The sequence below is a fragment of the Pristis pectinata genome, chromosome 2 (genome assembly GCF_009764475.1).
Source record: "Pristis pectinata isolate sPriPec2 chromosome 2, sPriPec2.1.pri, whole genome shotgun sequence".
Classification (NCBI taxonomy): Eukaryota; Metazoa; Chordata; class Chondrichthyes; order Rhinopristiformes; family Pristidae; genus Pristis; species Pristis pectinata.
Window position 1 is genome coordinate 249,257 of NC_067406.1, and position 18,410 is coordinate 267,666.

At 45.3% G+C, this 18,410-nt stretch overlaps 1 protein-coding gene across 3 annotated transcripts in view; it reads right to left on the reverse strand.

Moving 5' to 3' along the window:
- fbxo41 (F-box protein 41) overlaps positions 1-18,410 on the reverse strand; it is a 254,843-nt gene that overhangs the window by 181,281 nt on the left and 55,152 nt on the right. For all 3 annotated transcript variants that reach the window (XM_052044671.1, XM_052044682.1, XM_052044691.1), the window contains exon 3: positions 5,426-5,636. In XM_052044671.1, the coding sequence (XP_051900631.1) occupies positions 5,426-5,636 (211 nt within the window). The remainder of the gene's footprint in view (positions 1-5,425; positions 5,637-18,410) is intronic.

The following is an 18,410-nucleotide window of genomic DNA, read 5'->3' on the forward strand; positions in this document are numbered from 1 at the left end:
AACAGGCTGATAAGCTAGAACATGTCGATGTTAAGAAGGAGGATGTGCTGAAACTTTTGAAAAACATTAGGATAGATAGGTTCCCAGTGCCAGACAGGATATATCCCAGGATACTACGGGAAGATATTTCTGAGCCCTTAGCGATGATCTTTGCGTCCTCACTGGCCACAGGAGTAGTACCAGATGATTGAAAGGTGGTAAATGTTATTCTTTTGTTCAACAAAGGGAGTAGGGATAACCCTGGGAATTATAGACCAGTGAGTCTTACGGGCCCTCTATATATTGGTTTCCTCCGGGTGCTCCGGTTTCCTTCCCCATTCCAAAGATGTACAGGTTAGGAAGTTGTGGGCATGCTAGGTTGGTGCCGTAAGCGTGGCGACACTTGCGGGCTGTCCCCAGATAACTATGCTAAAAGATGTATTTCACTGTGTGTTTCGATGTACATGTGATTAATAAAGATATCTTATCTTATTGACTCAGAAAAATTTCCTGAACACATTTCACAAATTCCACCCTGTCCAGGCCCTAAACACTCTGGGTGGCCCAATCAATACTGGGGAAATTAAAATCTCCCACTAATACAACCTTATTATTACATAGAACACTACAGCACAGTACAGGCCCTTCGCCCAAAATGTTGTGCCGACATTTTATCCTGCTCTAAGATCTATCTAACCCTTGCCTCCCACATAGCCCCCTATTTTTCTATCATTCATGTGTCTATCTAAGAGTCTATTAAATGTCCCTAATGTTTCTGCCTCCACAAACTCTGCCAGCAATGTGTTCCACACACCCACCACTCACTGTGTAAAAAACTTACCCCTGACATCCCCCTTACACCTTCCTCCAATCACCTTAAAATTATGTCCCCTCGTGTTAGCCATTAACGCCCTGGGAAAAAGTCTCTGACTGTCCACTCGAGCTATGCCTCTTATCATCTTGTACACCTCTATCAAGTCACCTCTCATCCTCCTTCTCTTCTCTTCAAAGAAAAAAGCCCTAGCTTGCTCAACCTATCCTCATAAGACATGCTCTCCAATCCAGACAACATCCTGGTAAATCTCCTCTGCACCCTCTCTGAAGCTTCCACATCCTTTCTATAATGAGGCGACCAGAACTAAACACAATACTCCAAGTGTGGTCTGACCAGAGTTCTATAGACCTGCAACATCACCTCGCGGCTCTTGAACTCAGTACCCCGACTAATGAAGGTCAACATTCCATACGCCTTCTTAACAACCCTATCGACCTGCATGGCAACCTTGAGGGATCTATGGACCTGGACCCCAAGATCCCTCTGTTCCTCCACACTGCTAAGAGTCCTGTCATTAACCTTGTATTCTGCCTTCAAATTCGATCTCCCGAAGTGTATCACTTCACACTTATCTGGGTTGAATTCCATCTCCACTTCTCAGCCCAGCTCTGCATTCTATCAATATCCTGTTGTAATCTACAGCAACCTTCTACACTATCCACACCACCACCAATCTTTGTATCATCAGCAAATTTACTAAACCACCCTTCCGCATCCTCATCCAAGTCATTTATAAAAATTACTAAGAGCAGGGGTCCCAGAACAGATCCCTGCAGAACACTACTGGTTACCGACCTCCAGGCAGAATACTTTCCATCTACCACCACCCTCTGTCTTCTATGGGCAAGCCAAAATCTGAATCCACACAGCCAAGTTTCCCTGGATCCCATCCCTCCTGACTTTCTGAATAAGCCTTCCATGAGGAACCTTATCAAACGCCTTACTAAAATCCATGGTACCTCTCCATTTCGTGATTTTTATTAATGACTTGGATGAGGGGGTAGAAGGGTGGGTTGGCAAGTTTGCAGACGACGCAAAGGTTGTTGGTGTTGTGGATAGTGTGAAGGATTGTTGAAGATTGCAGAATTGCAGAGGGACATTGAAGAACTGGGCTGAGAAGTGGCAGATGGAGTTCAATCCTGAGAAGTATGAGATGATACACTTTGGAAGGACAAACTCCAAGGCGGAGTACAAAGTTAATGACAGGATTCTGGGTAGTGTGGAGGAGCAGAGGGATCTGGGGGTTCATATGCACGGATCACTGAGTTGCCTCACAGGTGGATAGGGTAGTTAAGAAAGCTTATGGAATGTTAGTATTCATAAGTTGTGGGATCACGTTTAAAAGCCACGAGGTAATGATGCCGCTCTACAAAACTCTGGTTAGACTACACCTGGAGAACTTTGTCCAGTTCTGGTCACCTCATTATAGGAAGGATGTGGAAGCGTTGGAAAGGGTGGAGAGGAGACTTACTAGGATGCAGCCTGGTTTAGAGAGTAGGCATTATGAGGAGAGACTAAGGGAGCTAGGGCTTCACTCTTTGGAGAGAAGGAAGAAGACTTTCAAAGCTTGCAGAGGAATCTGGACCAACTGGAAAAATGGGCCAGAAAATGGCAGATGGAATTTAATGCAGACAAGTGTGAGGTGTTGCATTTTGGATGGGCAAATCAAAGTAGGACATACACAGGTACATAAAATCCTGAAAGTGGCGTCACAGGTAGACAGGGTTGTAAAGAAGGCTTTTGGCATCCTGGCATTCATAAATCAAAGTACTGAGTATAGGAGTTGGGATGTTATGGTGAGGTTGTATAAGACATTGGTGAGGCCAAATATAGAGTACTGTGTGCAGTTCTGGTCACCTAACTATCGGAAGGATATCAGTAAGATTGAAAGAGTGCGGAGAAGATTTACTAGAATGTTGCTGGGTCTTCAAGAGTTGAATTACAGGGAAAGATTGAACAGGTTAAGACTTTATTCCTTGGAGCGCAGAAGAATGAGGGGAGATTTGATAGAGCTTTACAAAATTATGAGGGGTATAGACAGAGTAAATGTGAGTAGGCTCTTTCCACCTAGATTAGGAGAGAGAAGTACGGGAGGACATGGCTTTAGGGTGAAAGTGGTAAGATTTAGGGGGAACATTAGGGGGGAGCTTCTTCACTCAGAGAGTGGTGGGAGTGTGGAACGAGCTGCCATCTGACGTGGTAAATGCGGGGTCACTCTTGAGTTTTAAGAATAAATTGGATAGATACATGGATGGGAGAGGTCTGGTAGGTTATGGACTGGGTGCAGGTCAATGGGATTAGCAGAATAAAGTTTTGGCACAGACTAGAAAGGCCGACTGGTCCGTTTTGTGTGCTGTAGTGTTCTATGGTTCTATGGACTAGAGGAGACATGATAGAGGTGTACAAAATATTAAGAGGAATAGATAGAGTAGACAGCCAGCACCTCTTTCCCAGGGCACCAATGCTCAATGCAAGTGGGCATGGCTTTAAAGTAATGGGTGGGAAGTTCAAGGGAGATATCAGAGGAAGGTTTATTACCCAGAGAGTGGATAGGGCATGGAATGCGCTACCTGGGGTGGAGGTGGAGACAGGTACATTGGACAAATTCAAGAGATTGCTAGGTTTAAGGTGCTGGGGAGTAGGTATAGAAGAGATGTCAGGGGTAAGTTTTTTTTCACTCAGAGAGTGGTGAGTGTGTGGAATGGGCTGCCGGCAACGGTGGTGGAGGTGGACACGATAGGGTCTTTTAAGAGACTGTTGGATAGGTACATGGAGATGAGAAAAATAGAGGGCTATGGGTAAGCCTAGTAATTTCTAGGGTAGGGAAATGTTCGGCACAGCTTTGTGGGCCGGAATTGTGCTGTAGATTTTTCTATGTTTCTATAAGCTTATGGAGGAATTTACAATAGAGGGATATGTGGGAGGAAGGGGTTAGATAGTCTTAGGCGGGGTTTAAAGGTCGGCACAACATTGTGGGCCCAAGGGCCTGTATTGTGCTGTACTGTTCTATGATTCTATGTACACCACATCCACTGCTCTACCTTCATCAATGTGCTTTGTCACATCCTGAAAGAATTCAATCAGGCTCGTGAGGCATGACCTGCCCCTTTCAAAGCCATGCTGACTGTCCCTAATCAGCCTATGCTTCTCTAAATGCCCATAAATCCTGTCTCTAAGAACCTTCTCCAGTAATTTGCCCACCACTGAAGTAAAACTCACTGGTCTGTAATTCCCAGGATTATCCCTACTTCCTTTCTTAAACAAAGGAACAACATTTGCCACCCTCCAATCATCTGGCACTACTCCTGTTGCCAGTGAGGACGCAAAGATCGTCGCCAAAGGCACAGCAATCTCTTCCCTAGCGTTCCATAATAACCTTGGATATATCCCGTCCAGCCCTGGTGACTTATCTATCCTAATGTCTTTCAATAGTTCCTGCACAACCTCTTTCCTCGCATCGACATGCCATAGCTTACACTATCAGTCTGTCGTACACCATCCTCACAAACGTCGTCTCTCTCTCTCTCTGGTGAATACCGAAGCAAAGTATTCATTAAGGACCTCCCCTACCTCTTCCGACTCCAGGCACATGTTTCCTCTTTTATCCCTGATCGGTCTTACCCTCACTCTGGTCTTCCTCTTATTCTTATAACTATGAGCAATTTCTCTACACACTTACTCCGATTCCCATTGACTATGTGTTGGGGGGGGGGGGGGGGGGGTGGTGCCTAGCCCCACTAGAGTGACTCTCCTATTCTTGTTTCTAAGTTCTACCCATTTGGCCTCACTGGACGATCCCCCAAAAATGTCACCTCTCAGTACTGCTGTTACATCCTCCCTTATCTAAAAGGCAACATCCCCTCCTTGTTTACCTGTACCTCTGTCACACCTGTAAAATCTACTGGATTAAATCCAATTTCCCCCAATCCCCTCCCCCCCTCCCCGAATCCCCTTCCCACCCCCCAAACCCCGCCCCCCTGCCAAGCCCGGCCCTACGTCCTCAAACACAGCCACTCCAAAAATGGAAATAGCCACTCCACTGGTGATTGCCTTCTTTTTATTGGTTGGTGTGCTTCACAATTAGCCAATCAGAATTGCTTCCTCAGCTCTGCTTCTAACAGAAACGTTCTGCTCTGCTCCTCCTCCTGGCTTGAAATACAATTACTATGTTTAAGAGGCATTTAGACAAACACTAAAATAGAGTCAGAGTTGTACAGCAATAGAAACAGAGCCTTTGACCCACTGCCTCTATGCCAACTATTACGTCAATCTATACTAATCCCATTTACCATTAATTCCATATCTCTCCATACCTAACTCATTCAGGTACCTTCCAGATGCCTCTTAAATGTCCTAATGCAGGTAAATTGGATTAGTGTACATGGGCAAAGGGTCAGTATGGACCAAAGGGCTTGTTTCTGTGCTGTATTACTCTATGAATCTAAAGGAATCAAACAGTCTAGAGCTAGTGCAGGAAAGCAACGCTAAATTAAAGATCAGCCAAAACCTTTTTGGATGACAGAATAGGGAAGGGTTGAATTCAAGTAGCTTTATTCTTCAGTTCCATGTCAGATTTGATTTTAATTTGCTCGCTACACAGAATCCAAATACCTGTTGTCTGCTCATTCCCTTTGCACCTGGGTTGCTGCATCTTCCCAGGCTACCATTTGGTGTCGTTCCACAACTACTAATGACCATCAGCTGCTTTTCGGCCCTGTCTGCTCTGTCCAAAAGCTCCTCAATAAACTGCTGCAGACGGACTTTTGCGTTTGCTTCTCGTGCTGCTGTCTCTTGTAAGAACTGATCAATCTGTAACACCTCCCTGCAAAAATCAACAAGAGAACAAATATCAAAATGACAAAAAGTAGACAATTCAGCTGGTTTGACATTTTCAAACTGTCAGTAATGCACGAAGATTTTTTTTAATATTTATACTCCTAACTAAATTTTTAATTTATGCAATTAATAAAGGGAATTTGACAAGTGATCATTTTATACTAAGATCAGTATATACTGAAAATACTCAGGAGATCAGGCACCATCTGTGGATTAAGAAACAGTTAATATTTCAGATCTCAGACACTTCATCAGAATGTTTTATAGTGTTTGGAGTATAAAACTGTGGGAGTTATTCAGGTTTGGGAGTCTCCCCCTTTTTGCTAAATGAGAATATATTTGGGCCGAAGGGCCTGCTCCTGTGTTCATAGAGTCTTGCAGCATGGAAACAGCACAGCTTGCCCATGCCGACTGTGTTGCCCAGCGGACTAATGACCAAAACTGTACACAACACCCCAAATGAGGCCTCACCAACAACTGAAATAACTGCAACATAGCTTCCCAACTCCTATACTCAATGCTCCAAGCGATGAAGGCCGGCGTGCCAAATGCCTTCTTCATCACCCTATCTACCTGAGTCACTACTTTCAGCAAACTATATACCAGGCTCCCCAGGGCCCTATCATTCACTGTATAAATCCTATCCTGGTTTGATCTCCCAAAATGCAATACCTCACATTCATCTTGATTTAAAGCCATTTACAGCCCACATACCTAGCTGATGAAGATCCCCCTGTAATTTTTCATACAGGGGGATCTTGATCACTGTCTACAACACCGGCTATTTTCGTATCATCCACAAACTTGTTAACGATGCCTTGTGTGTTTACATCCAAATCATTTATATAAATTACAAACAACAAAGGTCCCAGCACTGACCCCTGTGGCATACCAGTACACACAGGGCTCCAGTCTAACAAATAACCCTCGACCATCACCCTCTGCTTCCTACCACTGAATGGTAGGAATGAAGCCAATGAATCCAATCCACTCTCTCCCCCTGGATCCCATGAGATCTAACCTTCCAGACTGGAATCAATGAAGTTTACTCATAGGAAGTGGTTAAACTTTAGGTTAAAAAGAAGCTCTCCGACCTAGGATTAAGTTCCAGCACTTGGTGAAAAGCTCCATAGGTCAGTTTCTCAAGCATGCATTCAAGTATTTGTCAAATGCAATGTTTCTGCTTCTACAACTCCTGCAAGTAGTGAGTTTCAGACCTCCAACCCTCACTGTATGAAAGAGTTATCCTCATCCACGCCTCCTCCTCCAATTACTCTATTATTTATTTTAAATCTACACCCTAGTTTATTAACCCTCTGCTAAGGACCTTTCCAGTTACTCTATCAAGGCCTCTCATATTTTATACACTACAATTGTCTCCCCTCAGCCTCCTCTGTTCCAAAGAAAGCAGCTCGATGAATGATTAGGGCCCATGGAATCCAAGGCAACTTGGCAAATTGGAAACAAAATTAGCCCGGGAAAAGGAGGTAGTGGGTGTTGGATTGTTTTTATGATTAGAAGCCTGTGAATAATGGTGTACTGAAGGGATCAGTGCTGGCACCTTTACTGTTGTTATTGATGTTTTGGATATGAATGTAGGAGTTATGATTAATAAGTTTGAAGATAACGCAAAAAGTGTGGTGTTGTCGATTGTGAAGAGGATAAAGGTGACAGGATGATAGTGATGAGATAGTAAAATTGCCAAAGCAACGGCAAATGGTATTTAATCGTGACAAATGTGAGATGCACTTCGGATGACTAATAGGGTAGCACAAATACAATGAATGGTAGGACTCTAATGAGTACTGAGGAACAGGGGGTACAGAAGGACGTTAGTCAACAAATCCGAGGATCCCTGAAGGTGGCAACACAGACAGGCAAGATGGTGAAGAAGGCAAACGGGAGACTTGCAGTCATTTGCAAGACAAATGCAGGGAGGTCATGGTACAACTTAGGTTAAGCTAGGTTGTCAAGTTTAAACTAGGTTGGCGGGGGGATGGGAATCAGAGTGTGAGGTGAGATGATGGAGCAGTTGGTGTGAAGGTAGACACAATGTGCAGAGAAACTGTGATGAAGGACAGGCAGTGGACGGGGCATAAATGCAGTCAGTTGGATGGGTTCAAATATGTTTACTTTAATGCAAGAAGTATTAAGAATAAGGGTGATGAACTTTCACCCCCCTTAGAGCAGCTACTTCTAGGGTTTAGGAAGTGGACAGAAGGGTGACTGTCAGGGGAGAGAAAAGGAAAAAGAAAATGAACAGGCAGATAGTACAGAGGACCCCAGAGGCTGTTCCCCTCTATAACAGGTTTTCCGCTTTGGAAGCTGTTGAGGGGGATGACCTGCAGGGATCAAGCAGCAGTAGCCAGGTCTCTGGCACTGGGACTGGTGCTGCTGCTGAGAGGAGAAGGGAGGAGAAGAGGAAGGCAGTAGTGATAGGGGACTCGATAGTCAGCGAAACAGATAGGAGGTTCTGTGGAAGGGAGCATGAATCCTGGATGGTATGTTGCCTCCCAGGTGCCAGGGTCCGGGATGTCTCTGATCGGGTCCACAGTATCCTTGAGTGGGAGGGAGAACAGCCAGAAGTCGAGGTTCATGTTGGTACCAACGACACGGGTAGAAAGAGGGATGAGGTCCTGAAAAGTGAGTTTAGGGAGCTAGGTGGAAGGCTGAAGAGCAGGACCTCAAGGGTAGCATCTCAGGATTGCTGCCAGTGCCACATGATAGTGAAGGTAAGAATAGGAGGAGATGGCAGGCGAATGCATGGCTGAGGAGTTGGTGCAGGAGGGAAGGTTTTAGATTTGTGGATCATTGGGATCGCTTCTGGGGAAGGTGGGAACTGTACAGAGAGGACGGGTTACACCTGAACCCGAGGGGGGCCAATATCCTTGCAGGCAGGTTTGCTAGGGTGGTTCGGGAAGGTTTCAACTAGTTTGCGACGGGGATGGGAACCAGACGGGTAGGTCAGAGGAAGAAGTGGATGTGGAAGAGTCAGATCTAACATGTAGAGAGGCTTTGAGGAAGGAGAAGCGGAGTACAGGGGATAAAAGTAGAAAGGTGGATGGGCTAAAGTGCATTTACTTAAATGCAAGAAGTATCAGGAATAAGAGTGATGAACTGAGAGCTTGGATAAGCACATGGGACTATGATATTGTGGCTCTTGCAGAGACTTGGCTGTCACCAGGGCAGGAATGGATATTGAATATTCCTGGATTTCAGTGTTTTAAAAGGGATGAGGAGGGGAGCAGAAGAGGAGGAGGAGTGGCTCTACTGCTCAGGGATACTATTACAGCTGCAGAAAGGGAGGATAATGTAGAAGGATCCTCTCTAGAGTCAGTATGGGTGGAAGTTAGGAACAAGAAAGGAGCAGTTACTCTACTGCGAATATTCTATAGGCTCCCCGGTAGCAGCAGGATTACTGAGGAGCAAATTGGGAGGCAGATTTTGGAAAGGTGCAAGAATAACAGGGTTGTTATCATGGGAGACTTCAACTTCCTGAATATTGATTGGCACCTGCTTAGTGCCAAAGGTGCAGATGGGGCATAGTTTGTTAAGTGTGTACAGGATGGACTCCTGTCACAGTATGTTGACAGGCCAACTAGAGGGCATGCCATATTAGATCTAGTATGAAGTAATGAACAGGGTCAGGTGACAGATCTCTCGGTGGGTGAGCATTTGGGGGACAGTGACCACCGCTTCCTAACCTTCAGCACTGTCATGGACAAGGATAGGAGCACAGAGGACAGGAAGATATTTAATTGGGGAAGGGCAAATTATGAGGCTATAAGGCTAGAACTTGGGAGTGTAAATTGGGATGACACTTTTAAAGGGAAATGTACTCTGCAGATGTGGTTGTTGTTCAGGGATCTCTTGCAGGATGTTAGGGATAAATTTCTCCTGGTGAGGCAGAGAAAGAATGGGCAGAGTAAAGGAACCATGGGTGACAAGAGAGGTGGAACAACTAGTTAGGAAGAAGAAGGCAGCAAACATAAGGTGTAGGCAGCAAGGATCAGAAAGGGCTCAGGAGGAATATAGGGTAGCAAGGAAGGAACTCAAGAAGGGGCTGAGGAGAGCAAGAAAGGGACATGAAAAGGGTTTGGCGAGTAGAAACATAGAAAAATAGAAACATAGAAAAACCTACAGCAAATTCAGGCCCTTTGGCCCACAAAGCTGTGCCGAACATGTCCCTACCCTAGAAATTACTAGGCTTGGCCACAAACCTCTATTTTTCTCACCTCCATGTACCTATCCAACAGTCTCTTAAAAGACCCTATCATATCCACCTCCACCACTGTTGCCAGCAGCCCATTCCACACACTCACCACTCTCGGAGTAAAAGTCTTATCCCTGACATCTCCTCTATACCTACTCCCCAGCACCTTAAACCTATGTCCTCTTGTGGCCACCATTTCAGCCCTGCGGAAAAGCCTCTGACTATCCACCTGATCACTGCCTCTCATCACTGCCTGATCACTGCCTCTCATCACTGCCTGATCACTGCCTCTTATCCGAGAGGGACCTGATATCTCTATCAGGTCCCTCTCGTCCTCATTCGCTCCAACGAGAAATGACAGAGTTCCCTCAACCTGCTCTCATAAGGCATGCTCCACATTCCAGGCAGCATCCTTGTAAATCTCCTCTGCACCCTTTCTATGGCTTCCACATCTTTCCTGTAGTGAGGCGACCAGAACTGAGCACAGTACTCCAAGTGGGGTCTGACCAGGGTCCTATATAGCTGCAACAATACCTCCCGGCTCCTACATTCCTAAAGGACAATACACCATATGCCTTCTTAACCACAGAGTCAACCTGCGCAGCCGCTTTGAGTAGGGTTAAGGAAAATCCCAACGCTTTTCTCGCGTACGTGAAGAGCAGATGGATGACGAGAGTAAAGGTAGGACCGATTAGAGACAAAGGTGGGAGGATGTGCCTGGAAGCTGTGGAAGTGGGTGAGGTTCTCAATGAATACTTCTCTTCAGTATTCACAAAGGAGAGGGGCCCTGATGACGCTGAGGACACTGTTGGTAAGGTTAATGTTCTAGAGCATATAGATATCAAAAGGGAGGATGTGTTGGAGTTGGTAGAAAATATTAGGACAGGTAAGTCCAGGGGCCTGACAGGATATTCCCCAGACTGCTCCACGAGGTGAGGGAGGAGATTGCTGAACCGTTGGCTAGGATCTTTGAGTCCTCCTTGTCCACGGGAATGGTACCAAAGGATTGGAGGGTGGCAAATGTTGTCCCCTTATTCAAAAAAGGTAGTAGGGATAGTCCAGGGAATTACAGACCAGTGAGTCTTACATCTGTGATGGGCAAGCTGTTGGAAAGGATTCTAAGAGATAGGATCTATGAGCATTCAGAGAATTATGGACTGATTAGGGACAGCCAGCATGGATGTGTGAAGGAAAGGTCGTGTCTCACAAGCCTGATAGGATTCTTTGAGGAGGTGACCAGGAATATTGATGAGGGTAGTGCAGTAGATGTGGTCTACATGGATTTTAGTAAGGCGTTTGACAAGGTTCCACATGGTAGGCTTCTTCAGAAGGTTAGAGGTCATGGGATCCAGGGAAGCTTGGCCGTGCGGATACAGAATTGGCTTGCCTGTAGAAAGCAGAGTGTTGTGGTGGAGGGGGTGCATTCAGATTGGAGGGCTGTGACTAGCGGTGTCCCACAAGGGTCGGTTCTGGGACCTCTACTTTTCGTGATATTTATTAATGACTTGGATGATGGGGTAGAAGGGTGGGTTAGCAAGTTTGCAGATGACAGAAAGGTCAGAGGTGTTGTGGATAGTGTGGAGGACTGTCGGAGATTGCAGAGGGATATTGATAAGATGCAGAGCTGGGCTGACAAGTGGCAGATGGAGTTCAACCCGGAGAAGTGTGAGGTGGTACACTTTGGAAGGACAAACTCCAAGGTGAAGTACAATGTTAATGGCAGGATTCTGGGCAGTGTAGAGGAGCAGAGGGATCTGGGGGTTCATATCCACAGATCACTGAAAGTTACCTCGCAGGTGGATAGGGTAGTTAGGAAAGCTTATGGGATGTTAGCTTTCATAAATCGGGGGATTGAGTTTAAGAGCCGCGAGGTAATGATGCAGCTCTACAAAACTCTGGTTAGACCACACTTAGAGTACTGTGTCCAGTTCTGGTTGCCTTATTATAGGAAGGACGTGGAAGCGTTGGAAAGGGTGCAGAGGAGATTTACCAGAATGCTGCCTGGTTTGGAGAGTATGGATTATGAGGAGACATTAAGGCAGCTAGGGCTTTACTCTTTGGAGAGAAGGAGGATGAGAGGAGACATGATGGAGGTATACAAAATAGGACCAATTAGGGATAGAGGAGGAAACATGTGCCCGGAGTCGGAGGAGGTAAGGGAGGTCCTTAATGAATACTTTGCTTCAGTATTCATCTGTGAGAGAGATCTTGACGTTTGTGAGGACAGCTTAAAACAGGCTGATAAGCTGGAGCTTGTCGATATTAAGAAGGAGGATGTGCTGGGACTTTTGAAAAACATTAGGATAGATGAGTCCCAGAGCAGAACAGGATATATCCCAGGATACTACGGGAAGTGAGGGAAGAGATTTCTGAGCCTTTGGCGATGATCTTTGCATTCTCACTGGCCACAGGAGTAATAACAGATGATTGAAGGGTAGTAAATGTTATTCCTTTGTTCAACAAAGGGAGTAGGGAGTAGGAATTATAGACCAGTGAGTCTTACTTCAGTGGTAGGCAAATTGTTGGAAAAGATTCTTAGGGACAGGATTTATGAGCATTTGGAGAAGCATAGTCTGATTAGGGATAGTCAGCATGGCTTTGTGAGGGGCAGGTCGTGCCTTACGAGCCTGACTGAATTCTTTGAGGATGTGACGAAACACATTGAAGGTCGAGCAGTGGATGTGATGTTTGTGGACTTTAGTAAGGCGTTTGATGAGGTTCCCCATAATAGGCTCATTCAGAAGGTCGGGAGGCATGGGATCCAGGGAAACTTGGCTGTGTGGATTCAGAACTGGCTTGCCAATAGAAGGCAGAGGGTGGCTGTAGATGGAGCATATTCTACCTGGAGGTCGGTGACCAGTCGTGTTCTGCAGTGATCTGTTCTGGGAGCCCTGCTCTTTGTGATTTTTATAAATGACTTGGATGAGGAAGTGGAAGGGTGCATTAGTAAGTTTGCTGATGATACAAAGGTTGGTGGTGTTGTGGATAGCGTAGGAGGTTGTTGAGGGTTACAATGGGACAGTGATAGGATGCAAAGCTGGGCTGAGAAGTAGCAGATGGAGTTCAACCCAGAAAAGTGTGAAGTGATTCACTTTGGAAGGTTGAATTTGAAGGCAGAATACTGGGTTAATGGCTGGATTCTATAAAACTCTGGTTGGACCACACTTAGAATATTTGGTTCAGTTCTGGTCAACTTACTATAGGAAGGATGTGGAAGCTTTAGAAAGGGTGCAGAGGAGATTTACCAGGATGCTACCTGGATTGGAGACTATGTTTTGTAGGATAGGTTGAGAAAGCTAGGGCTTTTCTCTCTGGAGCAAAGGAGGATGAGAAGTGACCTGATAGAGGTGTACAAAATGATAAGATAAGAGACATAGATCGAGTGGACAGTCAGAGAGTTTTTCCCAGGGCAAAAATGGCTAACACGAGGGGACATAATCTTAAGGTGATTGGAGGAAAGTACAGGGGGCATATCGGAGGTGAGTTTTTGTATACAGAGAATTGTGGGTGCATGGAACGAGCTGCCAGGGGTGGTGGTAGAGGCAGATACATTAGGGACATTTAAGAGACTCTTAGATAGGCGCATGGATAATAGAAAAATGGAGGGGTTTAATGTGTTGTAATGTTCTGTATTCTATGTTCCATAACCACAACATAATTTCCCAACTCCTTTACTCAGTGCCCTGACTGAAGGCCAGCATGCCAAATGCCTTCTTCACCACCCTATCTACCTGTGATGCTGCTTTCAGTGAACTATATCCTCTAGGACCCTCTGTTCCATAGCACTCCTCGGGCCCTACCATTCCCTGTATAAGTCCTACACTGGTTTGCTCTCCCAAAATACAATATTTCACACTTATCTGGACTGAAAGGCATTTGCCAATCCTCAGCCCACACACCTAGCTGATCAGGGTGAAAGCACATCATCTTTTTCCCAGGGAGGAGGGCACAGATTTAAGATCAGAGGTGAGAGATTTAAAAGTGACATCAGGGGCAGCTGCTTCACACAATGGGTGGTGCATATTTGGGATGAGCGACAAGAAATATTGGTTGAGGTAGGCACATCAGCAACATTTAAAAGCCATCTGGATAAGTATATGGATAGGAGAGGTTTAGAAGGCTATGGGCCAAACGTGGGCAGGTGGGACTAGCTCTCTGGGTAACGCAGTCGGCATGGACAAGTTGGGCCGAGGACTGTATTACTCCACAAAATCCACAACCCCAGGAATCGTGCAGATGAATCTTCACTGTGCACTATAGGATGGTGAGCCCAGCATTAGTAGTAAGAAAGTTACTGGAGGGAATTCTGAGAAAGAGGATCTATCTGCATTTGGAAACTCAAGGAACTGACTGGGATAGTTAGCATAGTTTTGTGTGTCTGAAATCTTACCTGATGAATTCGACTGATTTTTTGAAGAGCTGACTGAAAGGATTGATGAGGTCAGGGTGGTAGACATTGTCTCTATAGACTTTAGCAAGGCTTTTGACAAGGGTCTGCATGGTAGATTGGTCTGGAAGGATACAATAGGGTCTTTCAAGAGACTGTTAGGTAGGTACATGGAGCTGAGTAAAATAGAGGGCTATGGGTAAGCCTAGTAATTTCTAGGGTAGGGACATGTTCGGCACAGCTTTGTGGGCCGAAGGGCCTGAATTGTGCTGTAGTTTTTCTGTGTTCTATGTTCTATCACATGAGATCCCTGGCAAGCAAACCAGTTGGATTCAAAATTGGCTTGGTGGAAGGAATCAGAGGGTGGCAGTGTAAATCTGTTTTTCAGATTGGAGGCCTGTGACCAGGGTTGTGGCACAGGGATCAGTGGTGGATCCACTGTTTTTTCTCATATACTGTATATTAACGATTTGGATGAGAATGTAGATGGCATAATTAGTAAGTTTGGAGATAACACCAAACTTGGTGGTGTGGTGGACAATGAAGAAGGTTTTCTTAAGTTACAACAGGGGTCTTGGTCAACTGGAAAAGTGGACAAAGGAACAACAGATGGAATTTAGCTCAGACAAATGTGAAGTGATGTATTTTGTGAATTTAAATCAGGGTAAGACCTACACAATGAATGATGTGTGTTGTATAACAGAGAGACATAGTGGTACTAATACATAGTTCCCTGAAAGTAGCAACACAGGTAAACAGGGTGGCAAAGATGGCATATTGTTTTTATTGGACAGGGCATTGAGTACAAGAGTTGAGACATCATGTTACAAGACATTGGTGAGACTGCCTTTGGGAGTATTGTGTGCAATTCTGATCACCATACTATTGGAAGGATGTGATTAGGCTCGTGAGGGTGTAGAAAAGATTCACAAAGATGTTGCCAGAACTGGAGGACTTAAGTTATAAGGAGAGATGGTATAGGGTGAGAATGCTTTCCCTAGAATGTAGGAGGCTGAGCAGTGACCTTATAGGAGTTTATAAAACCACAAGGGGCATAGATAAGGTAGATGGTCGCAATCTTTTTCCCTGGGTAGAGGAATCTAAAACTAGAGACGACAGCCTTAAGGTGAGAGGAAAAGATTTAAAGGGGATCTGAGAGCCAAGTCTTTCACACAGAGGGTGGTGGGTATTGCAACAAACTGCCAGAGAAAGTGGTAGAGCCAGGTACAATTACAACTCTTAAAAAACATTTGGACAAGTACATGGATAGGAAAGGTTCAGAGGGATATGGGCTAAATGCTCGCAAATAGGACTAGCTCAGTTAGGCAACCAGGTCAGCATGGATGAGTTGGTCCAAAGGGCTTGCTTCCATACTGTATAACTGTGAGGCTTCAGTGAGAGGAGGATGAGCAGAGGTATCAGTAAGGCTGATACAGTCTCTTTAACTTTACTTTTTCACACTTAGCACAGCTGAAATGGCAGTTAGAGCAGTGGTATGCTCATCTTGCAGGACGTGCCAGATCAGGGAAACTTCCAGTGTCCCTGATGATGTCACCTGTGGAAAGTGCACCCCACTGCAGCTCCTAGCTGACTATGTTTAGGAATTGGAGCTGAAGCTGGATGCAGTCAGGATCACCCAGGATGCTGACAGCATCACAGATAAGAGTTTTATTGAGGTGCTCCCACCTAAGGTACATTCAGCAGGTAGCTGGGTGACCACCATGAAAGGCAATGGGAGTAGGTGGACAGTGCAGAGTTCCCCCATGGCCATTGCCCTCACTAACAGGAGATTGAGGGGTGATCTTACAGGGGTGCATAAAATCTTGATGGTTATAGATAGAGTTAACAGACATAGTCTTTTTTCTGGGGAAGGGAAACAGAAAATAGAGGGCATAGGTTTAAGGTGAGAGGTGAAAGAATTAAAATGGACCCGAGTGGCAACTTCTACATGCAGCGGGTGATGCGTATACAGAATGAGTTGCCAAAGAAAATCGTTGAAGCAGGTACAATAGCAATATTTAAAAGGCATTGGGATAAGTACATTGATAGGAGGGGTTTATAGGGATATGGGCCAAATGCCAGCAAATGCCAGTGCAGTAACAGAGAGATCTTGGGGTCTGAGACCATAGATCCCTCAAGGTTGCCACGCAGGTCAACAGGGCTGTTAAGAGGGCATATGGAGTGTTGCCCTTCATTAGTCGGGGTATTAAGTTCAAGAGCTGTGAGGTGATGTTGCAGCTCTACAGAACTCTGGTCAGACCACACTTGGAGTATTGTGTTCAGTTCTGGTCCCCTCATTATAGAAAGGATGTGGAAGCTTTAGAGAGGGTGCAGAGGAGATTTACCAGGATTTACCTGGATTGGAGAGCATGTCTTATGAGGATAGGTTGAGCGAGCAGGGGCTTTTCTCTATAGAGCGAAGGAGGATGAGAGGTGACTTGATAGAGGTGCACAAGATGATAAGAGGCATAGATCGAGTGGACAGTCAGAGACTTTTTCCCAGTGCGACAATGGCTAACACGAGGGGACATAATTTTAAGGTGATTGGAGGAAGGTATAAGGGGGATGTCAGGGGTAAGTTTTTTTACGCAGAGAGTGGTGGGTGCTTGGAACGCACTGCCTGCAGAGGTTGTGGGGGCAGATACATTAGGGACATTTAAGAGGCTCTTAGATAGACACATGAATAATAGAAAAATAGGGGGCTGTGTGGGAGGGAAGGGTTAGATAGATCTTAGAGCCGGATAAAATTTCGGCACAACATTGTAGGCTGAAGGGCCTGTATGTGCTGCAGTGTTCTATGTTCTACTGAACTCCATCTGCCATCGCAGGGGGATGAGAACCAGAACAACAGGTCAGTAAGTGAGGGAACGGGCAGGAGGCTGATGTCAGGGAATGTAGTATTAGGCAGATTCCTAATAACAGATGTGATGAGATGAATGGTTTGAAGTGCTTGTACTTTAATGCTTGGAGTATTATGGGCAAGAGTGATGAACTTAGAGCATGGATCAGTACATGGAACTATGATTTTGTGGCCATTACGGAGACTTGGTTGAGGGAGGGACAGGAATGGGTGATCGATGTACCAGGGTTTCAAAGTTTTAAGAAGAATAGAGAGGGGGGTAAAATAGGGGGAGGAGTAAAATGCTAATTAGAGATAATATATCAGCTGCACTCTGGGGAGATATTATGGAGGACTCGGACACAGAGTCCATATGGGTAGAACTCAGGAATAGGAAGGGTGCAATCACTCTATTGGGGGTGTACTATAGACCTCCCAATAGCCACCGGGTCATTGAGAAACGGATATGCAAACAGATTAGGGAAATGTGTAAAAATGACAGGGTTGTGGTCATGGGAGACTTCAACTTCCTGAATATAGATTGGGACCTTTTTAGTGCAAGGGGATTAGATGGGGCAAAATTTGTTAGGTGCATCCAGGAGGGGTTGGTTCTTAAATCAATATGTTGACAGTCCAAAAAGGGGAGAGGCTATTCTGGACCTGCTATTGGGTAATGAGCCTGGCCAGGTGACTCACCTGTCAGTGGGTGAGCAATTGGGGAACAGTGACCACAGCTCATTAACTTTCAGGATAGTTGTAGATAAGGATAGGTATGGGGCTAGTGGGAGAGTTTTAAATTGGAGCAGGACGAGTTATGAAGTCATACGGCAGGAACTAGGTAAACTTGGAACACCTTTTTGCTGACAAGTCCACATCGAACATGTGGAAAGTGTTTAAGGATCAAATACATGGGGTACAGGATAGGTATGTCCCGATTAGAAGGAAGAACATGAATGGGAAAATAAGGGAAACTTGGAGTCCAGAGAAGTGATGAAATTGGTCAAGAAGAAAAAGGACAAGTATGTAGAGCTTCAGAAGTTAGGATCAGATAGAGCACTTGAAGACTATAAAGAAGCTAGAAATGTACTCAAGAAAGAAATTAGGAAAGCCAGGAGGGGTCATGAAAAGTCCACAGCAAGTAGGATTAAGAAGAATCCAAAGGCATTCTATATCTACGTAAGGAATAAGAGGATAACGAGGGAAAGGGTAGGACCACTTTAGGATAAAGAAGGGAATCTATGTTTGGATGCAGAAGATGTGGGTGAGGTTCTGAATGAATATTTCTCTTCAGTATTTACCCAGGAAAGGGACATGCAGGATG